This window comes from Cyprinus carpio, chromosome A25 (assembly GCF_018340385.1).
Source record: "Cyprinus carpio isolate SPL01 chromosome A25, ASM1834038v1, whole genome shotgun sequence".
NCBI classification, from domain to species: domain Eukaryota; kingdom Metazoa; phylum Chordata; class Actinopteri; order Cypriniformes; family Cyprinidae; genus Cyprinus; species Cyprinus carpio.
In genome coordinates, this window is record NC_056596.1 from 7,787,058 (window position 1) to 7,814,226 (window position 27,169).

General features: G+C 36.1%; 2 protein-coding genes across 4 annotated transcripts in view; one reads left to right on the forward strand and one right to left on the reverse strand.

Moving 5' to 3' along the window:
• Nucleotides 1–6,593, forward strand: part of LOC109050987 (homeobox protein DBX1-B-like) — a 38,893-nt gene extending 32,300 nt beyond the window's left edge. For 2 of the 3 annotated variants that reach the window (XM_042715243.1, XM_042715244.1), the window contains 4 exons: nucleotides 3,290–3,932; nucleotides 4,187–4,288; nucleotides 5,611–5,813; nucleotides 5,913–6,593. In XM_042715243.1, the coding sequence (XP_042571177.1) occupies nucleotides 3,575–3,932; nucleotides 4,187–4,288; nucleotides 5,611–5,813; nucleotides 5,913–6,215 (966 nt within the window). In that variant the 5' untranslated portion in view covers nucleotides 3,290–3,574 and the 3' untranslated portion in view covers nucleotides 6,216–6,593. The remainder of the gene's footprint in view (nucleotides 1–3,289; nucleotides 3,933–4,186; nucleotides 4,289–5,610; nucleotides 5,814–5,912) is intronic. The other variant, XM_042715245.1, reaches the window with a different exon arrangement.
• Nucleotides 6,594–8,037: 1,444 nt separating this feature from the next.
• The window catches only part of LOC109052684 (neuron navigator 2-like), a 59,570-nt gene continuing 40,438 nt past the window's right edge, over nucleotides 8,038–27,169 (reverse strand). Inside the window, exons 14-39 of the mRNA XM_042715253.1 lie at nucleotides 24,725–25,022; nucleotides 23,623–24,232; nucleotides 22,259–22,627; nucleotides 21,983–22,048; nucleotides 20,892–21,052; nucleotides 19,898–20,071; nucleotides 18,161–18,213; nucleotides 17,783–17,806; nucleotides 17,334–17,408; nucleotides 15,089–15,172; nucleotides 14,753–14,873; nucleotides 14,501–14,667; nucleotides 13,541–13,713; nucleotides 12,804–12,884; nucleotides 12,106–12,259; nucleotides 11,826–11,973; nucleotides 11,650–11,747; nucleotides 11,470–11,565; nucleotides 11,212–11,380; nucleotides 10,899–11,134; nucleotides 10,559–10,713; nucleotides 10,349–10,420; nucleotides 9,547–9,743; nucleotides 9,262–9,380; nucleotides 8,973–9,176; nucleotides 8,038–8,680 (exon numbers count right to left, since the gene is read on the reverse strand). Of these exons, the coding sequence (XP_042571187.1) occupies nucleotides 8,561–8,680; nucleotides 8,973–9,176; nucleotides 9,262–9,380; nucleotides 9,547–9,743; nucleotides 10,349–10,420; nucleotides 10,559–10,713; nucleotides 10,899–11,134; nucleotides 11,212–11,380; nucleotides 11,470–11,565; nucleotides 11,650–11,747; nucleotides 11,826–11,973; nucleotides 12,106–12,259; nucleotides 12,804–12,884; nucleotides 13,541–13,713; nucleotides 14,501–14,667; nucleotides 14,753–14,873; nucleotides 15,089–15,172; nucleotides 17,334–17,408; nucleotides 17,783–17,806; nucleotides 18,161–18,213; nucleotides 19,898–20,071; nucleotides 20,892–21,052; nucleotides 21,983–22,048; nucleotides 22,259–22,627; nucleotides 23,623–24,232; nucleotides 24,725–25,022 (4,224 nt within the window). The 3' untranslated portion in view covers nucleotides 8,038–8,560. The remainder of the gene's footprint in view (nucleotides 8,681–8,972; nucleotides 9,177–9,261; nucleotides 9,381–9,546; nucleotides 9,744–10,348; nucleotides 10,421–10,558; nucleotides 10,714–10,898; nucleotides 11,135–11,211; nucleotides 11,381–11,469; nucleotides 11,566–11,649; nucleotides 11,748–11,825; nucleotides 11,974–12,105; nucleotides 12,260–12,803; nucleotides 12,885–13,540; nucleotides 13,714–14,500; nucleotides 14,668–14,752; nucleotides 14,874–15,088; nucleotides 15,173–17,333; nucleotides 17,409–17,782; nucleotides 17,807–18,160; nucleotides 18,214–19,897; nucleotides 20,072–20,891; nucleotides 21,053–21,982; nucleotides 22,049–22,258; nucleotides 22,628–23,622; nucleotides 24,233–24,724; nucleotides 25,023–27,169) is intronic.

Sequence of the window (27,169 nt, forward strand, 5' to 3'; positions counted from 1 at the left end):
ACTAGTTTTTCGTTTTCTGTTAACATTACTAAGAATTTTTAAAGTGCTTTAAACACTGCATTGCCATTTAACTTAAGCTGCTTAGAGTCCATGCTAAAGAATGCGGATAATAAAATGAAGGAAAATAATTTTTGATTTATCCTGATAAGCTCACCAATGAGAAATTATCTCCGCAACAATCTGCTGTGCAAAAGCGCGGGCGTTAAAATGTGCCTAGAGGAGGCAAGGCACAATTAGGTGGATATAGTATCTTAGAAATTTGTTTTTAATGGGTTTAATTCAGTGCCCGACCAGCTGCACTCCCTCTATTTGGTAAAGAAAAAACAATCGTGCCATTGCTTGGAAAGCAAGCAGAAATTAGTTTCGGTCACCGAAGCTAAGCTATATTTCCTGCAAACCATCTGCTTTATAGGTACAATAGAGGGATTTTCAAGTGCAAGAAAAAGAATAAAGTGCTTTGAACGTGCAGAAGTCCTCTTGGGTTTTCTGAAGGTGATGAGGTGTCTTAATACGACTGCCCCGGGTGGTGCTAAAAACAACTGATGCAAATCTAACGGTCGTATTATTGGGTAAAAATGGGAATAATTACATGCTAATCACTTATCGGTCTGTTATTGGCATTTTGATAGATTTTAATACTTGTTTAAGCAGCAGCAAAAGCTGTCAACAAATTACTGCATTCAGTGAAGCAATTATCACTAATGTGATTTAACATAGATTGATAATAAAGCTACAACTGCTATTTTAAGTTCTGCTTATGTTGGCCAACACACACACACAGGCCTATATATATATATAATATATATATATATATATATATATATATATATATATATATATATATATATATATATATATATATAGCCTATGTGTGTGTATATGTGTGTGTGAGTCTATTAACATCTACATATCTATTTATTTTTCATTATATAGCTATATCATAAATAGGCTATATATTTATATATTCATAAGCGACAAGAGCAAATCGAATAGTAGGATACAAACGGACTGACAATGTCGGAGGATTGTGATGGCCAACTTGTCCCTTAACACGGTTTTAATAACTTTTACCTAAGAAGATTTTGCTGCTTCATTTCGGAAGATTAACTTTTCCCTTCTTTATTCTTCATAACCCGAGAATGTGGCGACTACACCTGGGGTTACGCCGCTTAAACGGTGCAGTGAAGTATAGTTTGAAACGCTGCGCGTTCGGCTGGACGCATACGCTGATCCGCTTCAGACAGCTGTCCATGTAGCGCTTCAATAGACGAAAACACACACAATAATGTTAAAATGCGTGGTGTTGGGGAGTTACCTTGTAAAAGTCGTCTTAAACGAGTTCTTAAGTCTTAAATGACCGTAAAGAGTTGGGAGAAAATCGGATATTTGTCAGATCCGCGTCATGTGCATCACGTTTTAAAGAGACAGCGCTGATTTTAAAGTGAAACCTGCTAAAGTCTTTCATTGATGTAAATCAAAGAACAAAAGAAAAAGAGAAATCCTTGGACTGTTCTCGTCGCTGATTAACATTTATAGCTTAAATAAAGATTAATCTGTATAGTTTATGCATAATATAGTTTATGTGAAGATTATTTTAAAATCACTTAAATTAAAAGTTGTTATATTTCAGAGACTAATAAATGTTAAAAAGAACGGCTTTCAATTATACTGTAATGTTGAATGGCTATAATTAATAGGGAAGATGGACCAGCAGGACAAATTAAAAACATCGTAAATATGTTTAGTTATTTTAGTAGTAATAACTGCCTGTTTTTGCAAAAAGAGTTTCATGGCCGGTAAAAAAAAAATTGGCCGGTAAATTTTATCATGTCACCGGCCATTTGCAGGTGTTGCAAAAAATTAGTTTTAGGCCCTATATATATATCATAAAAAGGTTGGGATATTGGGCCGTAGTAAGGGAATTAAAGCTGTCTCAGAATTACTTTCGAGATGCCACTCTCCTCACACAGCGATGCCTCTAACAAAGATTTTTCTGCTTTTACTAAGATGGTTCCTAAGACTTCTTAAGATGGACTAAGACGGCTGTCGAGCTGATGCAGTTTTAAAAATTTCTGAAATAAATTGTCAGTATCACAATCCATTTGTGCGAAAGAGCAACGCCTGGCCCATAATTTCATGGCGATTTACTCGCCGTGTCAACGCTCAGGGCTCACGTTGACTATGTCTTCCCATCGCCTTTTTTCCCTGTCCAAATCAAAGCGCACGAGTTGACTTCGCGGAGATAAATGTGAAGGTAACTGCAAGAAAATGAATGGTTAGTGGGACAAATCCTGACAGAGCAGCGGTCAAACGCCATTAGTCACAGGTTTTAGCCCACAGGCTTTGGGATTCACCTCTTTTGGTGCATATGACAGAAGAGAGCGTCTGTCCCAATAAAAGCCTCCAAGGAGAAATCCTTTTGTTCGCACATTTTCTCGTTTTATAATATATTTTATCGGTAGGCGTTGGCCATTTTCTCACTGCGGTTCAGCAAGCATGTTCTCTGACTCACCTCCTCACACAATGAATTTCCTCTTTTTTACTGTCTGTAATTCGATGGAAGAAAATGTATGTGACCTATGAAGCCTTATTCACCTTATTCACTGAACCATTAGGAAAAGAAATGTTGTCTAGATTTGTTTTTCCGGAACTATCTATCTATATATCTATGAAAAGAAAGGTTGTAGGCAAAATTCTAGAAACATTTTTATTCAAAAATTGCTAGTAAATTTCACAAAAGGAAGTAATACAATGGATTAATTTTGAAATTTCGAAACTGATAGTATTTTCTTTTATACAGTAGTCCAATAATCTTTGTTTATTTGGCCTACATTAAATCATTTTTACACCGTATCCTGCGCTAGCGTTATTATTTATTTATTTATCAAACAAACAATGGACAGTATAGGCGTATAATACACTGTAAAATGTCTTCATCTTTAACCTTTTTGTCATTCCTACTCGATTTTATGAGCTTTCACTTCAGATAATTTTTTAAAATAAAGAAATTAAAGTGGTTGAATAACGTTAGTAATTTACTATTAATTAGTAATTAATTATATTGGTTATTTTTAGAGCCTGGTTTTCCTTTGATTTATTATTTGTTTCAAGGTGTAGAATGCCTATAATAATAATAATAATAATAATAATAATAATAATAATAATAATATTTCGTTTCGCAGGCAAAGCAGAAAGTGTATTTTTTTATAGCACTAGGCCTATTTGTAATGGTATTACTATGACGATGATTATTTATAGAGTGTCTGTTTTTTTTTTTTTTTTTTCTTAGAAGGCCGTTATCTGCGGTTTGCTTTGTCTAATCCAATCAAAGTTCTTCTGTCCAATCAGGACGCACCGCCTCTAGAGTAAACGGAACTCACGTGGAGAATTTTGTTGAACTTTATTGTTAGAGCTGTCACCCATGAAAAGGCTTTTCCAGCGGTCCACTATAAAACCCCTGGAAGAGAGAGGGACGGGTAAGAGCTCCTCATTCTGCCCTTTTGGACTCTAATCTACGCGAGCCAGTACCAGCACGTGAATTCCTCGCTGTCATTTTCAACAAAAAGACGGTGCAATGATGTTGCCAAGTGTTATTGCGCCACCTGCTATGTACCCGAGCTTTCTGCGGCCCTCGGCGGCTCTTTCCTTGCCTCCCACTTTACAGTCAGCGTTCACAACGCACTCGAGTTTCCTGGTGGAGGACCTGTTGCGGATCAGCAGACCTGCCACCTTCATGCAGAGGAGCATCCCGTCCCAAAGCGCATCTCCTCCGGCCACAGGAGCCACAACTCTGAACAACTCCTTCGCAGTCCATGTCGCCATGTCTACGTCTTTGCCAAAAAGATCAAGCTCTCCACAAACATCAATTTCAAACGATCCAAATTACTTGAAGTTTGGAGTGAATGCGATTCTCGCGTCAACAACACGAAACGGTAAGTTTCATTACATTACATTATGTACATGTAATAATCATACAAGTTTCTTGTATGATTATATATTATCACCTTAATGCTAATGATAAAGCGTGTAAAAACAGTTTTTTTTGTCAAAAACATTTCTAAACCATTTGTCTTTGTTTTGTTTAAAATACGCTTATTAATGGCGACATTTGTATGTAAACGTATTTTATGTCACATTCAACTTGTACATTTCATTTGATTAAAGTACACTTTATTTTGTGTCATAGGTTCACCACCACGTTCAGAACAAGGGATGAATGCGAAAACATTTCCGTTCCCATGTTTTGACGGCTTATTCCACCCATTCATCAGAGCATCATATTTCTCAGGTGGGTTCCTAAAAAATCGCTGTGTCATTTCTTAATTCGGTCAAACTGATGGGCCTTCAGAATCAGCTTCCAATGCTGGAATTTGTAGGACATTGTGGAATCAGTCTCGCTAATTTGATGCCCTATTTAGCAAACGCAGTGACTGCTGACATTTTGCACCGCTTTCCCTAATCCACAAATTAGCCGGAATTGTCATGGTCCCAATTTAAGGCGGGTCCGCTCTCACAAGCAAACTGTTGGCGTCTCTTCATCGCTGCCTTTTCCCACCGAGCCAGTGTACTTAGTTACTGATTGGCAACAATGCTTTCAGCACCATGACCAATTGGTCAGCTCCCTTTGGGCAGCCACACACAGACCCGTCGTTGACTTAAGCATGCTGCTGATAGGCATTTACCAGTCATGGACTAATTCCCCTATTAGCTTCTATTCAGAGTTTCAATATTCTCACAAGACCACATAGAGTGTGGGGAGTCTTCACAGGACGTCCAAACCAAAGATTTGGTCTCATGTAACAGCATGAAAATTGCTTAACAGGGTGTAGTAGTCTTAATTAGGCTACTGTGTTCACTAGTAGCAATATAAATGGATTATTAACGTTGCTTAAAATGTATTCTAAACAATGTAATGATTATGAAAACTATATTTGTATATTGGTTAAAGCTAAGTATAGGCCTACCTCAAATAAAACCAATAAAAGTGGGTCTATTTTGCCTTAAGCTTCATGTCCATCAATCCAATGAATGCAGGCTACAAATAGCCTTGTGGATCGTGCACTCATTCACACAGGCGATAATAGACTGAATCCTTTCACCGCGGTGTGAATACGTCAACAAAACAACTTGAGCAGTATGAATGGCTTTTCGTGTCCATTTAATGAAAATATTTGGGGGCAAACATAGTCCCCCGCCATCAGTATTCTCAAAATGTCCCTGGCATGCCGTTGTGTTTAGTTTTTAAGTGTAAATCTCTTTTGTGGCCGTAATATATGGCTTTAGTGGCCTGTCCTAAGCCTTTTTCAGTCAGTTCATTACTACACAATTACCGTCCACGCTTCATTAGCACCTCTATCTTTCACTGGAGCGCTCTGAATGACTGCTCGCCCTTTTTACCATACCAATGCTTTTGGGAACCAAGCAATGTGCTAATTAGCTTCCTCGATTCGTATCACTCAAACGGACTGGTTTTTTAAAAAAAAATTAATTAAAGACTTTCTTTCATGCATGATGAATGCTAATTACTTATTTTTGTTAGAAAACACCCGTATTAGCTTATTTTCAGCGAAACGTTGATTTTAAAATAGTTTGTTTGGCTGTTTCTCATAGCATCGTCTTCAGCAGTGCCTATTCCCGGAACTTTCGCATGGCCCCTCACAGCTCGAGGGAAACCGAGGAGAGGAATGCTTCGACGGGCCGTCTTCTCTGACGTGCAGCGAAAAGCGCTGGAGAAGATGTTTCAGAAACAAAAGTACATCAGCAAACCAGACAGAAAGAAACTGGCCACGAAACTTGCCCTTAAAGACTCTCAGGTAAGCTGACGTTGTCCACAAACACATTTTTATATCGTACCTTTATGGGTGTCTGAGGTAAACGGGTGTACTCATGTCTTGCAAACACTTTCTCGTCAGGTAAAAATTTGGTTCCAAAATCGAAGAATGAAATGGCGCAATTCAAAAGAAAGAGAGCTTCTGTCGTCAGGAGGTTGCAGAGAGCAAACATTGCCGACGAAAATGAACCCCAATCCTGACCTGAGCGACGTTGGAAAAAAGTTTGAAAGTGACGACGCTGCTGTAGAAAGCCCGCGCGCGCCTTTCTGTCAGCCGCTCGGGGATCACGAGCTCAACGTAGATTTACGTTTCACTTCGCCTTCCATCTCCAGCAATCACTCAGACTTCTCAGAATCAGAGGACGAGGAAATAACAGTGTCATAATCATTTAATAGATTCTGTAATTTCCAGTGAATAATGTTTATGCACAAAACTGGAGAAAAGTGGTCTTGTTTGACACGGTAGCTGTGTGAACTTTGATAGGAAACCTTTCAGTTGAAGAAAGAATGTCGCAATCGCTGCGTTTTTGGCAGCTTGTAAGGTGTTTTGAATAATTTGTATATATATTTTTTTATACCAAGATTATTATAATGTTTCTTAATGATTTGGGATACTTTGTCTATAATCTTAAATATGTAGATGGCACATTTCTAACTTAAAAGTCTTATATTATTTTGTATACTTATGTTTTTGTAAAAAATGTATATACATCTAAAAAACTTTTTTTTTTTTTTTTTTTTTTTTTTTAACAAATTAAAAACCCAGAGCAAAATACTAAAATTTTCGTTTTTGTTTGTCTGCCTTGAAAATAACATTTTGTGTTATTTACATGACCCAGTAGGCTATACAACAATTTGTATGAATTTTGACCAAATGGAAATCATGACATTTTTTCTTAACCTATACAAGCAATATTTGTATCCGAGAGCCTGGTGTTTCAACAAACTACTTTATTCAAAAAAAAAAAAAAAACGATAAACCAAAATGTATCACATTTCCTAGTATGGTCCCCAATATTACCATACATGCCAATAAGTTGAATTAAACAATGTCACTACTTGTTTACTTCTTCCGCAACTTCTGAAAAAAACACAACCGTTGACAGTTTGTCACCAAATAACTGACAGAGAATCATAGTTGGGAAGGAAAAGTATCACATTTATAAAAGTGTCACATTAACAACAACTTTACATAAAACAATTCTTCTTTAAGACTACACTAATAAAACATGAGGCAAATATTTACATTATTGTACAACTAAAAATATACACAAACTCAATCAAAATTCAGTCTTGTTTCTAAAATTACCAGCAATTTATAAGTATACACTAGTTGCATTTATTTATTATTATTATTTTCATATATACTCATTTTCATTATTTTCCACACACGTTTTCACGTGTAGCACTGTTCAAAGGAAACAAATATCTTGGCAGTACCTGAAGCACAGCAAATTATTTGGCGGGATCTGGCACAGAAAAACCAAAATTAAGAAATACTGCATCAGGTCTTCTATTGAAACATATTATAGAAAATTATTTTAAAATTACCCATTGAAAAAAACTGTCTTTATCTAGTCAAACAAAATGCAATCTTTCAAATACAGCAACTCTCAGTATTCTATTTGGTCTTTAGTTCCTATGTGTTTGCCACATTAGGAAGACACACTAACCAGGTTCAGGCTAAAGCACATAACAGATCCTTGATCTGGAGAACTACCCCGTGATCTTCAGTATGTGACCTTAACCATGGACACAATAGAAGGTTCTTTCTCCCCTCAACAAGTATTTTTTAGATAAACAAACGTTTATGCAGTTGTCCTTGTAGAATTATAAGAATCTATAAAAGTGTGGTCAGTTTTGGTTTTAAGTCTTCCTGATATTAACAGTATTTCAATGTAATAATGGCACTATATTGTCTGTAATGGTTTTTAATCATTGAGATTGTTTGGTAAAACCTTTTCTGTTGTTGACTAAAGTTTTACGAGAGATTCTGTCGTGATGTAGTTAAATATTCTTTGAATGTAACAATATTGCATTGATATTATTGTACTTCACAAAGAGGCACAAACTATGCTCCTGTTACAAAATAATATAACTTTGATAAGATATTTAATGAGATGTAATGATATATCTTATTTGCTTTCAATGTTATCAATACTTTTACAAACATCTCTTTATGTTATGCACGTGTGTTACCAAAACTGTATTTTGTTGCTGAAAAGCAAACACGATATAGTTCATATTTCACTATATTTCTCTGTCAGGTCCCATGGATAGTGCATCATTCGAAGGCTATAATGTCCTTGCATTATTTGTATTAAGTTACAAATCTTTAAAACATAAGCTAGATCATCTCAACTTATAACAAGTTTTAAGGCATTATTATAAAGTTCAGCACCAAAGTTGTTCACTAGTACATAAAAGTCACCCAACATTAGATATGATTAAGAAAGTTTAATATATGACTGAAAATAAACGAATTGGAAACAGGTTTGAATTTAAAAGGAACTGCTAAATCTCAACTAGGTTTGTCTCCTTTTTGAACACATTTATACCGCCATCTAGTGTCCATTAAAAAAAAAATACAATATCTGATGAACATTTTACTGTTGAACGTTTTTTCTTGCATTTCAGGTGATGATTAGGGTGTAATGTGACTTATTGAGCAACAATGATTTTTCAGGGTTTCCAGCACCCTGCAGATTAATATAAAAGCCAAGTTTGATATTAAAAGCTCTCAGAAGAGTCCAGCATGTCATCTTGGTGACTGTTGTTGGTGGAATCACTGTCATAGCTCTCCGTCCCTGCACAGTGAGCGGTCTCCTTCAACCTCATTAACATATTCATCTGTGGTAATAGGAACAGGTTATTACATGGGAAACAGGGGAAATTTATATATTTCAAGTAGTGAACGCACATATGTAATATATAATAATATATAATTATTATATAAATGATTATATATTATATAATACTGTATATAAATATGATATATTTTTAGATGTTATTTTACTTACACAGAAACACATCAGATATTTTATAATAATAATAATAATAATAATAATAATAATAATAATAAGAATATATAGAGAAAAATATTTTGGTTCTATAATATGAGCAAATATCGATTAAAACTTACCAGTGGGTCTTCTTCTGATTTTCCCTGAGCAGGTTGCTTGCCTGGACTGCCCTCCTGAGATAAATTGTACCCGTCGAACCCTATGTCCTCTGGCCGAAGCCGCAACAGGGAATGCCACTCATGTTGCTGTGGACTTGCCACCCAAGGGAAGCTCTCCATCACCCACTTCGCCGGGTCCTCCCATGCTGCCTTACGTCCATACATCTGCAGAACACGTGTACAATTCTTTGTTTATTTGCTTTAGCATCCCAATATTGTAATGATGGACATATGATGGAAGGCACCTTACCTGCAGCCCTTCTCTGACAGCCTCCAGCATGTAGGGGATGATGGAGTAGTTCCACAGATCGGTGAACCACACTCTTGAGCCTTCAACATCCATTGGGCAGGATAGAAAGAGTCGAGGTCCTGTGATAGACAAAAGGTGTCTTACACAAATCAATATATTAAGACAGTTTAGAAAACTTTTATGCTACACAAAAAGTGTGCTTTTATTTATATAAAATATCATTAGGAATTGAGAAATTCTCAGGAAAGCATTTGAATAATTATCATTGGCTGTTTCCACACTCACCAATTGTGACATCAGAAGAACTATGTGTTTCCAGGAAGTGGTTGAGATGATGCCAAACACATGGGATCCACTCAATAATCTTAACTAGCTCGCTGTTCCTTACACGACTGCTGATCTCGGTTTCTAGAAGCTTCCGTCGTAAGTACCGACCCAGAAAACCTTTCACTGGCTCAGTATGATTGGCACATAAAATCCATCTGAAATAAGAGAGCAGGTACAAGATCAGATCCACTTTTATCCATGTTTAATAAGCTTGAGCAAAGTAATGCTTGCGTGACCTCTTGTGGAGACTTGGGGTAGAGCAACTAGCTAACCCCAGTTGTATACTGTATGATATAAAATAGAAAATTAATTTATTTTATAAATTATATATACATATATAGGTTTGCGATCACAGAAATAAATTTCTTAGTAAAATATAGTAAAACAGAATATATAATATATATATATGTATATATATATATATATATATATATTATAATATATATATATAAAAGGGATGTCAAATTGATTAATCGTGATTAATCGCATCCAAAATAAGTTTGTGCGTTTAATGTGTATTTATATGTATATATAATTGTTTAATTTGTTTTTTTTTTTTTATGTAGTATATGTACATAAATTATAGATTTTTTTTTATAAGTATATGTGAAATATACATATATATATATACATATAGCAGAAAATGGTTATTAAAATGTAGATAAAATTCCACGTTATACCCTAGCAAAAATGGTAAAATAATAGTAATATTAAAAATATTAGAAAATAATTGCAAATTGAAATCTGAATGAAATGATACCTAAAATTATGATGAAGCTGTAGATTTGGAGTGGGTGATGGGGTTTGATTCATGGTTCCAATGATGTAAGGGCTGTGAGAAAATAATACAATTAAATATACATGAAGTCTACTGTGAAACAGAAGATTAAAAAAAAAAAAAAAAAAAAAAAAAAAATCTGCATTTTCACTGTTTTTCATTAATATATAAACTGCTGTGTGTGTTGCTCACCACTGGTGGTTCTTGCAGCTGAGCAGGCCGTTGAAAATGTCGGCCAGTGAAGTGACGTGGTGAAGGTTATCCAGTATAAGCACCACAGGCATGTCAACAGCATGTACATTGTTTTTACACTGGTCTGCCAGGTTGGACAAGTACTGCTTCAGCTTCTATATAAAACACATTGTGCTTTATTACTGGAAATTTGCAACATGCTGAAAGCAAAACCTTGGATTTTTGTAGCACTTGAATAAATCATCCACCCACAATTTAACTAAAAATGAAAATTATTAAGTGAATAGGATATAAATCTGTTATTAAGTTCTGTATTATTAATTCAAACAGTTTAACTGACCTTAGTAGTTTTGTTATCAACATTGAAAGTGGCGATTGCTTGATGTTCCAGCTGTTTTCCCTCTTTTAGGACCATGTACTCGGCCAGTCTGCTGGCTAGAAAGCTTTTCCCTGTGCCAGAAGGCCCTGAAAAGATTATTCGTCTGTTTTCCTCAAGCTGAGAGATGTATCGCTGTAGAAACGGCTTCGGAATGAGTGCCTCGAATGCCAAACTGTCCTCACTATTAACAGACAAGTCTGCAGATGGAGAGACCTGTTGTCAGTGTATGCAGTGGTGTGGTGACTAGTTTCTTCTACAAGAGCAATAATCATACCTTTCAGCTTGACAGAGATGGTATCGCTTTCTCCCACAAGATAACCGCATGGCAGGAGTTCTGGTGTATCTGCATCACTGGCGCGATGGATGTCTCCAATGCTGTACTCCATCACACTGTCTGTGTTCAGACCCAGCTGTGTGATAGGATCTATGGAGATGATATATTCCTGTTGGAGTGAAAGGAACATGATATATTGTGTTGTGAAGAAGTTTTTTTCATAAGATTTCAGCTTAGAGGTTTCTAAGTATTTTGTACCTTAAAGAGACGTCTGACCACCCCATCTAGGACATCCCATCTGGTTTTTCCACTGACACCAATGCAACCCAGCAAGAACTGAGAAGGTCTGCATTCCTGCCAAAAGCAGTACAAAGAAGAGCTTGAAGTGACACTGATGAGATCATTGTGTTTTCATTGCTGAAAAATCTTGAGTTGTACCTCTTTCCAATCTGGATCTTTCTCCAGACTGACCACGACCTTCACATGTTGTCCCTCTTTCCAGGAACTTCCATCTCCACTGTCTTCTAGCAACATATCTATAATCCAATGGAGAATTTCAATAATACTACTTTCAAAAAACACTACAATTTTTGAAGTTAGGAAGTCTTTTATACCTAAGCTGGTGGATTCTGTGAGGCTTAGTTGAGATGAAAGGCCCACAGAAGAAGGGGAGATGGACATCTGAGAAGGAGCTCTGCTACCGCTGCCTCGGCTCTCCATCTTTAAGCGGTCATTCTCCACTTTCAGCCTCTCGATCTCAATCTGTTATAGGATAAAATACATTTTGTGACAAGAAACAAAATATGCCTCCATATGAAACATATTGAATATATATGTGAGTATAATTATGTACAAGCACATTAAACATATTGTCCTATTAAAGCAGATGCTCACTTGCATGCGGTTCATGGATTCTCGTAGTTGGTCCAGTTGGTGGGCGGAGCTGAGAGCCTCCAATCTGATGTCTGTGAGTTTCATTTCTTTATCACGCAGTTCACTGCGCAACTGCATGACTGTTTCAGCCTCGCTGTCTGTAAACTCAGAGATCCTGTGACAAACACAAGTAATATCAAACAAAAAAAGAAAATAAACAAGATTCAATTAAAACGCATTAACAACACAAAACAAAAACAAAGCGAAACTAAATAAAAACAACATACAAAAACAAAACAACAACAAAAAATACATACAGAGCAAAAAATTCAAAACACAAATAAAAAATAATAATAAAACGCAAAACATAAAAACAATACAAAACTTATTTAAAAAATACATACAAATACAATTATTGGGGTGTTTTGTTTTTAAGATTAGTTCATTGTTTTGTGATTTGGACAAATCATCAAATATTGATTAACCGTGAAAGTGAATTTTCCAATCAATCAACTGTAGAAGTAGTGCATTAATACCTCGGAACAGAAATAGCAACAATACTACATTATTTATGATTCAGGGCACATAGTGTTTTAAAATTGTTAATTGCTCAGATTCTGACTCAATCACTGGTTGAACATATGTTTGTGACATTTTGTTCAGGGAACTGATCATCTGCGATCAAGAAATATTGGTATTGTTTGTGCCATTCCCTTTACCGTGCCAGTGAGGCAGACCTCATGGACTTGCTGCTACAGCCCCAGACAGGCCCGTGTGCAGGCAGGGAGGACAGTTGAGGACTACGAACATACACATATATCAACCATGAGAGAATCTCTGAGGGTGTTCCACGTTGCATCATCTATAAAGTGTTATATCCGACAGTGCCATCACACTGAGAGCTACTCTGTAGCGACATAAAATATGGGCGTGTGTAACTTTTTAGTTTATAAAATGGGTGGTATTTTGCAAAAACACTACCTAGTTCTAGTCTAAATCACATTGTAAATGGTGCTTGTCTATTATAAATCTTTCCTCCGTCCAAAATGAGGCTTAAGAAGTTTCCAGAAAATCAAACATTTCAGAAAACTCCTGGTTAGAGGTGTGCGGTGATCAATAATAATAATAATAATAAAATATTATTATAATAATATTATTATTATAATAACTTAACTATAATAAATAGATACATTTATAAACAATAAATAACATTTATAATAATACTAATACAGAAATAAATAGTAGTAAATTATTATTATTTTTTAATGTAGCTTCTGCACACTCACTCTGAGAAAAATAAGGAATTACGGGTTTAGTCTGGGTTTGTTGTAAAACTATTCTTATTACAGAAATTATAATACTCATTATAATATAACAATGCATTCAATAAATGCATAATAATAATAATGAATTATTAATATTAAAGTTGTTGTTGTTGCTGATGTGAGGAGCTTACAGGGAGTTGGAGTGGGAGTTGCGTATCATGGGAGAAGAGGCCGTCGAGCTGTTATAGGGGAGTTTGGGTGAAGATGGCAGAGAAGAGTCTGTCATTTCTTCAATGTCTGAGTGAGAGGACGCAGATTTGGGAAACTTTTTCTTCCCGAATGCTTGTTTAAAGGAGCTCCGCAGCTGTGGAAGACACAAATCTGTTACTATGAAACCTTCAACACACAGCCGTTAGTAGTTAGTATCCTTTTTTAAGTTTATCTTTATGAATTGTCCCTTTAAAATATTCCAGGAATATAAAAATATATGTGAAAGAGTCATTTATCCCATCGTATCTCATACACCTGTACCATGGCATGAAAGCACAGGGAAAATCAGACAAAAAATACACTTCAATACAATGTAGCTAAAACACCACTCGCTCTAACAGTTAGCAGAGTTTATAATATTATCATAAAATGTGTTTGGATCCAGTCTATGACACATTCTGAAGGAGGGGAGATCACCTGCGTGACATAAATCACATAAATCTAGTGATGAAAAAACTGGTTCTAGCTCTAAAACTGCACAACGTCAACACTTCGACAACGAGGTTAGCATTGCATACGTAGTTATCAGGAAATTTTCCTCCACCGGACGATACAGCCTGAATGCAAAAGGACAAATGATTTTATGATATTGATGACTGATATTTACTCTACACTTTCAAGAAAAGTAAACACTTAAAATATCAACCCACAATTAAAAGTCAAATCCACTAAAGTACTAGTAAGACACTTTTTCTTTCATAGGTATTCACCTTTCCTGATGACATTAAACATCAACAAATGAAAAAAAATGTAACATTTAAAAGGTTAAAATAAATTTATAATCCAATCTAGCACTGATCTAACTCTACCTAGTCTGTTTAGTCATGGAAAGAACCATGTTTTAGGAGAAAAGAAAGTATTTTTTGCATTTGAACATTTACCCAGCTTTTCTTCTTATTGTTGTTCTTAGTGTCCAGCTCCAGGTTGCTGCCAATGCTGGAGTGGCTGGTGGCGCTGGTCATGCTGGAGACGCTGTCCGATGAGGGCTGTCTGTGGATCCGCAACTCTCGCTGAGACTGGGGCGACCCGTTGACAGAGTCAAGAGAAACTGAGGAAGCATAGGCAATGAATGAAGCATAGGCAATACACGTGATCCTGTTTATTTTATTGTACTAAAGTTATTGAGATCTCACCCTTGCGGTTTGTTAATGTTGGGTCTGGTGTGTTAATGACTCCACTGATTGTGGCTTGAGTCGCTGAGTTCTGCTTCTGAAGGAGTTCAATGTTCTTCCTCAAGTCATTTAGCTCTGTGTCCTGTAAATAAGTGATATTAAAAAATTTTAATGATATTTAACAATAATACATTTTAAGTGACCAAATGAGATACCATTTAAAGACTCTTTATGAAGCTTTTTCTTCATTGGGACATTCCAACATGGAGGTTTTTTTTTAGGTTATAGTATCTTCATGAGGACTTTGAAATTCTCATTCTCACAAAAATAATAAAACACGATCTTTCTCACACACACCTTCTGTTCTGCTGTCGTCGTCAGGCTCTGCAGCCGGATGGTCATGTTTCCTAAACTCTGCTCAAAAGCCGCCACAAGGTGAGCCTGAGGACCCACACACAATTTCATTTACAAAGTAAATCAGTTTTATTTTAATAAGCAAAATGCCAAAAATGGACAAACATTCAAAGCAGTAGTAGAGTTAAACCAGATGATGAGCAGTCAACTAAAATATGATCACATTTCTAGAAAATTGTGGGTTGCTGATTGTCAGTAATGGATCCAAATATGTCTGTGAGACTGGGGTTTTGTGATAAAGACAAGCTGTGGCAAGAACTCGGGTTTTTAAGCTGACATTTAGAGGATACAGAAACTGGTTAAAAAAAAAAAAAAGAAAAGAAAAAACTCCATTGCCAGTTTTTAAAGACCGACAACCTCATCTAATGTCAACAAAAACCAAGAATATAAATACATAAAATATTTTTACATAAATAAATACAAAATACAAATGATTTTTTAAAAATAAAATCATAAAATTACAAATAATACTAATACAAGTAAAAAATATAATTAAATAAATATAACTATTTTATACTCTACATTTATTATAGTACTTTATATCTACTATTACTTTTTTAATATAACTTTCTTATAATTACATATACATACATACATACATACATACATACATACATACATACATACATACATACATATATATATATTATACATACATACATACATACATACATATATATATATTCATTATATATATATAAAACCAATCACTAAAATATATTATAGATCTATATAACATATATGGGTAACATAAAAGTGTATTCATAATATATTTTTATATTAAATAATACTACTTACAACTGCAATATAAATTGATAACATTACACAATTAATATCACACACACACACACACACACACACACACACACACACACACACACACACACACACACACACACACACACACACACACACACACACACAATGCACATATATAATATATCTAAATATAATATAATATTACTTTCAACTGCAAGTGAGAGAGATTGTGATTATATTACACAATATATACAAACCACACCCACAAAACAGATTAAACTCAAGAGTCCAAACCAACAAACAAAATCCTCAAACCAAGCAGCAGCACAAACTCGCTCAGGGTAACATCATACTAAGCAACCAGCTCTAAAAAGTCAAACAGAGCAGGCAGTCCAAGATCTTCAGCCCACCTCAGTGAGTTCTCGCTTGCTCCATTTACTCTGGTTCTTTGAGCTGCTGCCGTGGCTCTTGCTATTGCTGAGAGGCTTTGGTTTAGTCCTCTCACAGACCCTCCTCAAAGATGGGTAATGATTCCGAGGATGCCAGATAACTGCTCGACTGGGGTTAACCTTGAGGTGATGAACTGTGTATGTACTGAGACACAGAGGATGATGTGTACCTTAGATTTCTGCTCGGTTTTAGCTGCCAAAAATGAGCAACCACACTCGTACACAACACAACAAGCGTATCATATGCAACATGAGCCGATAATCAAGGGACTGGAGATCTGGACGACTTCCATCGGAGGGAGTCAGAGGTTTGTGTTTGGGCATGTTGCTGTTTCAAACATCAGATAACCTTCAATATAATGTCCTCAAAGTGTTTTCATCCAAGCGGAATAGCAGTCGGTGCATTTCTGTGTGTGCGCAAAATGCTTTAACAAACACCCAGAAGGGCAAAAGCCTCTAGTTTTGTTTGTGAAGCCTGTATGAGAGCTGATGGATGGATAGGGGTTTTAGGATGTGACGATTAAATAGGTTGTGTAAGCCAAATGCGGGCTGTCATATCTGTAGTTATTGAGCAAATAATTCCACTTAAAGGTGCATCTCTCTCTCTCTCTCTCACACACACACACACACACAATTACACACCGTCTTACTCAATATGATGCAGGCAGCTGCAAAAATGTCAAAACAGTAGAACAAAGGCTAAATTACTATTTTACCAGCTGATAAAGATGTACAAAAGTCAAGAAGATTAATAAATGCTTTAGAAGTATTTTTCATTGTAAGTTTGTTAACTAATTTCACAATGTGACTTTTTTATTAAATAAAAAATTATTTTAAATGATGCTTGATGCTTGAAAGCTATGCTATGCAGATCTTGAATTGAATATGAATGAAAACTAGTTGAAAGAAAGAAGCAATTCAGTGTTTTTTGAAGGTGTATTGTGGGTAATTGTGCCAAAATGACTGTCCAGTGTACTCACATTGGCACTGAGCTGTGTTGTGAGAGCTGAGACCTTCTCCTGCGATGCATCCAATTCCCTCCTCAGCTTACGGATCTAAACACACATTCAATTCAGTTATTCAAACACAAGTCATGATGCTAGAAGCTGATTTCTGATGCTAATGTGAGACCAGTTTGTGGTTTCTCATATAATAATGTGTTAAGGAGAGACTAGCCCTTGATCAGCATGGAAGGGAAACTTTGGCAGCAGACATAAAACACAAAGATTAAAGAGTAGATATCAAGGACAGTTAACACAAAGACCGTCATGACAAACACAGACATTTTCAAAGGTTCAGGAGAGTTACATCAAAGTGTGTTTAAAATTACAAACCAGCTGAGAAAAACAGTGTTTTGGACAGTCTACAGGCTTCCATGTGCAACACAGTCAATAATTTACATTTTAAGAATGAGGGATGCTGTTCTCACCTCCGTCTGAGCCTTTTCCTCAGGCTAGAGATAGAAAAAGAAGAAAAGACAAAGATTAATGGTTTGGAATAATGCTTTGGAGCATCTGTGTAAAGAAAGATACCTATAGCAGTCACCATTATGATACAGTTTAAACAATGGTTAATTTCTCTTATCTGTAATGCAATTGCTCATTTTTTCTCATTAAGTCTGACATTTACAACAGTAAAGCATACATGATTTTAACAGTAAAAACTTGACACACTTCTTAAAGTTTTTACAGCTAACATGTAAGTTTGTAAAGCTAACAAAAGTATCACAAGACGGCCCGAACATGTGAAAGAGCCATTGAACTTTAACATTTAGACTCAGTTCAATCAATTCAATCTTTTAACTCACCGTAGTGTAAACTGACGATGTGCTAGAGACTAGAGACAAAGATGAGGCATGAACTGTGGAAAGAAGAAAAATACTGTCAAAATAATTTCAATCAAAACCATTTTTGTATTGCAGGAGCACGTGAGCCATTAAAAAAACTAGCATGAAAAAGTAGAAGGATGAAACACCACAAAGTGCTTATCACCTTCAATTGGGCTATTGTTAAGTAAACAATACCTTTATGGACAGAATTTTTCTGATAGGTTATATATGCAAAAAACAAAAGGCAACAAAAGTGTGCCAAAATAAATGTACTATGAATCATTTGTGGATGAAAGGGCATTCAACTTGCCATTGTGATACAAGGCTATAAATCCCCTTCATCACACTGCATATTCGAAAATAATTATGAGTGTGTTCCTCTCATTGTATTTTCAAAATGAAAAATATCTCTGTCAAGTGGTGTTTAAACTAAACAGCTTTTGAGGTTGCAAAAAAGGATCAGTCTTTATGACTAATCTCAAGGAACATGCGGTTTCTTCACGGTCCAAAGAAATTGCTTAAGGGGGAGTTTTAACCCCACACAAAAAGACTAGACAAGAATGACTGTTTTTAAATAAGAGCTGTTAAAGAACAATTTTTAGCTCCAATACAGCTTTTAGTGACAGTTGATCCTTCAGAAATCATTCTTATATGCTGATTTGGTGCTCAAGGAACATTTCTGATTATTAACATTGTTGTGCTGCTTTTTGTGGAAACCATGATATTTTTTTTTTTTTTAGGATTCTTTGATGTATAGAAAGTTTAAAAGAGCAGCATTTATTTGAAATCTTTAGTACCGTTATAAATGTCTTTGCCAAAAAAAGCGAATTAAATCGCTTGGATAAAATGTAAAGAAATACGAACATCAATTTATGTAGTAAAATAATCGAAATATAAATTTCTCAATTTGAACAGACTACCATGGTATTTATTCAAATACCTTGGAATACCATGTAAATATCATGGTGCATGAATACAGAATTCATTCAAAACCATAGTATATCAAAGTACTATAATACCAACATTGTACCATGGTGCCTTCACAGTGCTTTTAAAAGTTTGCAGTGCATATTTATTTTGACATATACAAATTTATTTAATGCTAATTCCTCTCTGAGTCAACTTTTTCCTTTTTAAGCCAATAACAAACAGACTTTGGGCAAAAATAACCCTTAAAATAACAGCATAAAATTGAGGACATGCATCATTGCGAACAGCAACTGTCGTTCTTTTTACAAGCCTGAACACCACTGCTTAAGTTCACTGGCACATTGAAATAAACACCATCAATACCTTACACAGACATGAATCATAAACGCAGAAAGCAAAAGAGCCTTGGGACAAGTGCTGTTGAGCCAATGCAGGCGGGTTAATCATCAAATCAACATTAACTGTGGGGTAAAGGCTGCCAGGCCAACAAAGCTGCTCTTTGTTTGCTTTTGCTTTGGTGCAAGCAAGGACGCAAGTTGCAGCCTGAAGTTGTCAAAAGCCCTAACATTAATGACAACCTATATTTAGTTATTAGCTAACAGAACAATGCAGGTCTATTTGCTTTTTGCCAAAAACATGACGTTATGGATTAAGCTGTGATTGTAAATTCTGTCAGCAGACAGAAATAACACATTCATATGATACTAGCTCATATTTAGTCTTATACAAAATACAGATATTCACAAACATTTATATTGATCCATCAAAATCCTTCTGAAGTATCACCTTCCTCCAGGCCCTCACGGAATCCGGAGCTACTCATAGTGCGGCTCTTTTCCTCCAGGCTCATCGAGGTGTTCCTCAGACGTGGGTCGCTGTAGGGGTCGCACGGGTTGTCGTGATAGCCCTGACCGTTGGTGCCACGCAAAGTTGCTATCTGAGAAGCTGTGGTGGGACTGCCTGGATTGTCAACACAGGGATCAAGGTTAAAAAAGCACTACAACCGAACCTAATGACATGAACGTGCATTCAAAGTTCACAATAAGGGGGAGACTAGTAGATATTTTAAGATAAAGCATAAGCAAATAAATTGACAATTCTAACTTAAAACTTAAACTTAAAACTTAAAACACAATTTGAATTGCATTAAATCTGCTGCTAGTATTGGGTAATAATCCAACAGACTAAAATAAAATAATATTTTACATATGATCTAGGGATGCACCATTATTAAATTCTGGGTGATACCTATATATCGGTAATAATTTTCATGTTATGGCCGATAACCAATAAATGGCTGATATTAAAATGTATTCTATTTTGTCTGAAAAATAAACAAAAAAACAAAAAATCTATTTTTTTAAAGCATCACAACATTATAATGCATTGTATGAAAAATGGATATTCATGGATATCGGATTTTCTAGATTACATTTAACATTGTTTAACTAAAATTGTGTTTAAATTTTTTTTTTTTCATTTACTTAAGATCATCATTAGATGAGAGCAAATGTAATCTAAATGTACAAAAAAGGGAAATGAGCAAGTAAAATGTAATATCCAATATCAACCGATAAGATTACAAATATATATATATTAAATTTATCAGTATCGGTTGAGATATATAAAAATTATAAATATATATAAACACACCCACCAATATTAATATTGGTCGATAATTGTAATCAATAAGGTAGCGATATATTGTGCATCTTATAAAAGTGTAAACCCTAGAGTAACAAAAATAAAACAGTGATTATGCATATTTTCTTGTGTTTACCGAGTGTGCTAAAGTTGAAGTGTGTGCTGGAGGGCGAGCTGAGTGCAGAGGCAGGGGTGTAGGGGGAAGAGCCAATTGAATCTGGGAGCCCAACAGCTGAGAGTGAACGTAGCCAATCACGGGCCTCTTCATGACCTTTGACCTGAGGCACATGGCCATACCTGCAGGTTTAAAACAAGTGTAAAGGAGGAGTATGTGAAATGGAATGTTGTTTTTCTCATTTGCATGAAAGTTCTCATGAAAACAGCTCCAAGATAAATGTCACAATGCCAGGATAAACACAGCTATCCAATCTATGGTGGGTAACAGAAAACCCAAGACCATAGCTCCAAGCTCCCATGATTATTTGCATACTACAATATTTAACCAGGTCAGCAGGTATATACTGTACAAAATAAATACCATATTGTGTACTAAACAAATCAAAACCCAGCACAAACTGCACTCACATATTATAAGTATAATGTTATACTATTGACATAATCAGGGCTCTAGACTAAAAAAATAACCAAAAAAACCAAAAAAACATTTAGGGGTTAAATTACTTTTAAATGAATTACAAAACACTGTTTTGGCTGTCAAATTAGATCTAGATTTATAGAATTAAAATATGACTTATCATTACACAAAATCTCTGTTGTGAACATGTATTATTAATTCCAAGTAACTGTTCTCTGTTCATTTAATAAACGAAACATAAACAAACAATTATTTGTGGTTCAGTGAGGGAGTCAGTTGTGCACTCAGAAATGACTCACTGACAGAGCAAGTCTGATTCAGAAATGAGTTTGAGGCTGTTTTGTGAATTGTTTTGACTGAATCTTAAAAAAAAAAAAAAGTTCAAAATAGTCATTTCTAGGAATCAAGGAATCAAGGAATCGAAGAAGGTTTACTGTAATTCCAAAAACATTAAGAACATGGAAAGAACAAAACTAAGTACTGAGTTTTCCTGTCTAGTTTCCCCCCACTTCAAATTACTGTTACAAATTTGTATTTTTTGTAGTCACAGTCAGGAGTCCTGATCACAAAGCACACAAGCAAGACTAAAACACAAAGCAAAACAGACTGTTTTTCCACAAAGACAGCTTTACCTGTCCTGTTTCCGTGGGAGTGAGTTGCGGGTACATTTAGGACTAGCAGAGGGGGAGGAGTGAGGGCTAGAGAAGGGTACGGGGCAGACAAAACATAAAGAGGCAGATAAAAGTGACAGAAAAGGGAGAGGAGATAAAGAAATGATTAAAGAAGAGTAGCTGGAAAGAAAGACAGATTACCACAAGAGATATAAACCCGACTTTCAAGTCACAAACGGCTGGAAGAATCATTTGTGTTGACATGAAGTTAGCATGGTTGGACAATCAGTTTCTCACCTGTCTGAGAGGCCAGTTCGGGGACTGTTGGTCCGATTAAGACATAAATCTTCCTTTCCCAAGGAAACATCTATAGAGTCAATACTGGAGTGGTTGAAGCCCAATCCATCTCTGCCTCCCCAAGGAGAGAAAGCTGATCCTGGGATGGAGGTTATAGAGGAAAGGGTCTGCTCTCCATGACCCCCAGAGGGCACCATCAGATTGTCACCGTAAACTGGGTCGCTGCCTCCACTGGCGACAGACGGTATGGTTAGAGAACCATTCTGCTGGATGGACGTGACATGAGGATTGGAGATGACGGTGGAGTTCTTCATGTTCTCCATGGTGGTGAACAGAGCTTGCTTGTTGCAAGATTTGCTACCAAAGGGTCTGGATGCAAAGGGGGAAAGAAATTGCCAACAAATAACTCTTATGAACCGGATCTTTTTAATGAGACTTTTTAAAGATTCATGCAACTGTCTAAAACTCGCTTGCAAGTTATCAGTTTCTCAAAAAGATTCACAAAGTTGCTTGTAAGTTAGCAGTTTGATAGCTATTACTAAGATCACAATTATCACCCTCACTGAATCACGAGTCAGTTTTTGGTTTTGAAGTATTCTACAAAAGATATTATTGGTTATGCTACTGATTAGCAAAGTAAGTAAACTGAACTGACAGGAATAATTTTTGTTGTTCTTTTGTTGATCATTGACAGCAAAATGCAAACAATGTCATTCTTCATCGGGGTGTCGAAACGGGCTCCTGGAGGAGGCCTCCTCTATTTTAGCTCAAGTCCTAATTAAACAGCCCTGAACCATCCTTCAGGATTTCGGGGTCACTAAAAACTTCCAAGCAAGGGTGTTGATGCAGGTTGAAGCCTGGCCAATCCTGGCCATCCAGGATGGACACCCCTGTTCTTCACAAAGAAAAATATGACTTTTCTCATTACTTCATGGACTGCCAGGTCAGATAACATCAGTCGATCTGTAGTCTGGTTCTACTAACTAAGAGAGCAATCAGTCAGAGCTAATCAGCTAGAACAAACACTAGCCTCATGGTCTGTGCCATGTCTTAGAGAAACATCAAGAAGCCCAAGGAAAATGCACTTGTGGTGGCCAGAAGACGCCTTTATAGCCTCAGAATCTCAACCAACATCAAATCGCTCGGATAAACAGTAAGTGCTATGAACGTCTTCCAGCACCCAAGGAGGAGAATATTCTGGAACTCACACAACCCAGCTGAGAACTGCTGTATAAATATTTGAGGGACCTAAAATGGTGTTTTCATCCACATCAAGTAGAAATCATGCCTTGCCAAATACATTTTTCATCAACAGTCTTTCAAGTCTACATAAGCGCTAAACTTTGCGAATGTCGAGAACTTACCTACGAAGGGTTGGCGAGGACATTTCTGAATACTTTCCTCCTGCTTGTCGTCCAGCTTGGCACTGAGTTGGCATCCCCATCTGGGCAGCTGCACTAGTCTTAAGTACCTGGCTCCCCACATCAGAAAAGATACCCTTCTCTCGGTCTGTCTGGTTAGTAGTTCCCATTGGGGACTTGACTAAGTTGCGACTCTTAGGATTGGGAAGTGTGGCAGTACCTTTATTGCCAAAACTAGCATCAAGGCTCGAGTTGTTGGAGCGGTTGGAACAGCGAGCAGTGCCAGTACGACTAGGCCTCGGTAAACTGCGGTACTGAAGAGTCGTCCGAGCACTTGGAGGAAGGTATCCATCATCAACCGTCATCTGCCGACCCACAATTCGACTCCCAGAAAACCCAGCTGATTTAGGTATCCTGCCCACTGTAGCAGAGCCACTAGTTACCACAGCTCCACTCGCGGTTATTATCGTGCCCGGGGCCTTCTTGAAGCCAAAAGTGCTGGTTGGGGTGCGTGAGGCCAAACTGAGGGGAGGTTTCTTGGAGTCATCAGCATTTTTGGAGTGGGTGCTGCTGGAACGTCCTTTCTCCGACACTTTGGCGTCATCTGTCTTACCTGTGGGATGATCAACGACATGGACTGTCAAGCGCAAAATTAAATCATGTTTTTGAACAGTTTTGAACATAGTAGCATGGTCCATGTTGGGACTCGTCTGAACATAAGTCCCAGCAAAGGTGCACAGCACACCGCACATAAGACAATGTAGGTGTTATAGTGCAATGTGATGAGATCTGTGATCAGATAATACATCTCTGTGGCTGTCACGCCTCAGGAAACCACATGAAAACAGAGACGCGGCTCAGTCAGTGTTGTTACTCTTACTAGTTCAAATGATTTTTGTTAATTAAAATAAAGCTGAAATAAAATAAAATAAAAATATTAGATGATAAGAACTTAATGTAAACAAATTAGAAATGCTGAAATAAAAAAATTAAGCTGAAGTGCTAAAACAAAACTAAACAAATAAGCTCAATAAAAACAGGTTTGGAAAGACATGAGGAAATGCTAACTGGGACAGCCATGAAACATGACCATCTAAACCATTACCATGTGTCTTGAGTGAGCTGCAGTTCGTAGGTGTTGTAGCCTTCGTCCGTGGGGATGTGACGCCCACCTGGGCGGTCATTCCCCGTCTCCAGGAGCCTGTCTGTGAGATGGTAGGTGTCTTGCGACCCATCAAGCTCCGTTCTGATTCATCTGAGAAATCTGAGGACCTGTTGTTCCATTTAGTTGTGGTCTCCATTTTTTTGGCACCGTCAGAGCTGCCTTCTGAATGTTTAAGGTCACTGTTGGACCAGTTGGGGTTATGTTTCACTGCAGAGTGCTTCTCTGCATCCGTCTGGAGCTGCAAGAGAGAAAACAAAATCATTAACTGCAAAGATATGTTTCAGTCTTTGAACCTCAGAGAATATAAATCTGCTTTCTATGTTTTAATCTGTACTAAACCTGGGGGTTTCCCAGGGGGGCACAATGGGGGAACTGTGTGGTTTTTTTAGGGCTGTCAAAGTTAATTTGTATTTAACATATTAATGAAATGTGTTTGACATAGTTATTTTTTTAAAATAATATTACATAATATTAAATAAAATTGATATTTAACAAGGGGGGTGCCAGAGCGTCTGTAAAAAATGTTTTTTTTTTTTTAGAGTAGTCGATATTAATGTGCACTTAAGATATTAATGAAATATTAACTTGAAATTTTATATAGATTTATATATACACACACACACACACACACACACACACACACACACACACACACATACACACATCTTTGCATGAAAAAAGTAAATAACTCTGGACAGATATGCACAAATATATTATATAATGCCTGTAATGAAAGATACAATATCACCACCAATAGCTAATTTGCATCTTATTTATTCAGAAACGTCATCAACAGCCATCATAAAATCTAAATATGTGACAAAAGAGCCAACTCATCCATTACATGACCTTCCACAAATGTATCCAGGATGACATCAACCCCTTTTAGAAAGTCCGTAGTTCAGCTGCTACTGAAAATCCTCATAAAAATTATTGCCAGGGAAAGAATGTTAATAGCCTCCAGTTGTTATCAGGCCAAATCCAAAACATTGTTATCTCAATGCTGATGCAATAAATCCTTCCTCTACTCCAGCCCCAAGAATGAGGGGAAACTATATAGGGCAAAAGTACAAGGGTGTGAAAAAGAAAGGTGGCAGATATTTGGATTCGGCTCAGATGTAATTTTAGGTCATGCCTCTAAACTCTCTTAATATGAAATCATGTATGTGGCAGGGATATTAAAGTTAGCTAAAATTAGAACCATTGAAAAACATCTTACTTGAGAAAAAAAAAGTTAACTGGAAAAATAAAATGAAAATAAAACTTAATCTAATCTTATTTCACCCAGTAGCCAAAGCAAAAAAAAAATTTCATAGTGTTTATATTTATGTATTTTTATTAGTTTATTTAAAATAAAAATGAATAAAATCTACATAGACATATTCAAAAAAATAAACAATAATAAAAAAATGACAAAACACAACAAAATGATTATAACTTCAACAAAAATTCAAATGAAAACAGAAACAAAGTGGATTCAAAATTTATAAAAAAGCTATAATTGTATCTCAGTGATACTAAAATAACACTGCGCACTCGAAACCACATCTGGGACTTTTTTGCAGTATCGAGATCAAAAACAAATGGAGGAAAAAAAAAGTGTTTTCATCTGCAGAGATAAATATGGAAGACTGGAGATAAATAAGGTCATGGATGTAACTTTTAAAAACCAACACCAATGCACAAACCAATGAGCCGCAGGTAACCTATCGGCACCAACCCACTGTGCCACATCTGGATTTAAAGCGCTCATTTTGTTAGAACAGGCGAGACAGATGCCGTATTTTTGCTTCACTGTACTGTTCCATTTGCTCAGCACATGTTAACCTGCTTTGAGCTTGTAAAGATGATCAATCACCGGGGCAGAGTCGAGTCAGTCCGCTGACGCACACTCACAAAGACTGCACACAGGGGGCAGTCTTTGATTGCATATTGTGATCATCAGAGATTGTGAATCATTTATATCCCATTTTTATCTCAGTTATTAATGAATAAATACAGATTTCAACATTTCATTTTATTTAAAGGTCATATTCAAACTTTTTACAGCCTTTATGATTTATATTGACTACTAAAGTGATTTTATAATAAAATAATATTAAATAGATTTCTATTGTTTTACCATTGACTCAGACTTTCAATCTTACTACATGAAAATCCATCATAAAAATATAAATTATTACCAGTTTAAAACACTGATACTGATAATCAAATAAAATAATCAAACAATTTAAAAAAAATTGTGAAAATGTTTTCTTATATATATTTTCCTTATTGTATACATAACCTTACTAAAATTTATGTTAAAATTAAATTTTTTGTAGTTGTTTCTCATGTGAATTTCTCCAAATGTTTCTGATTCTGTAGACCATGAGGCTCTGGTAT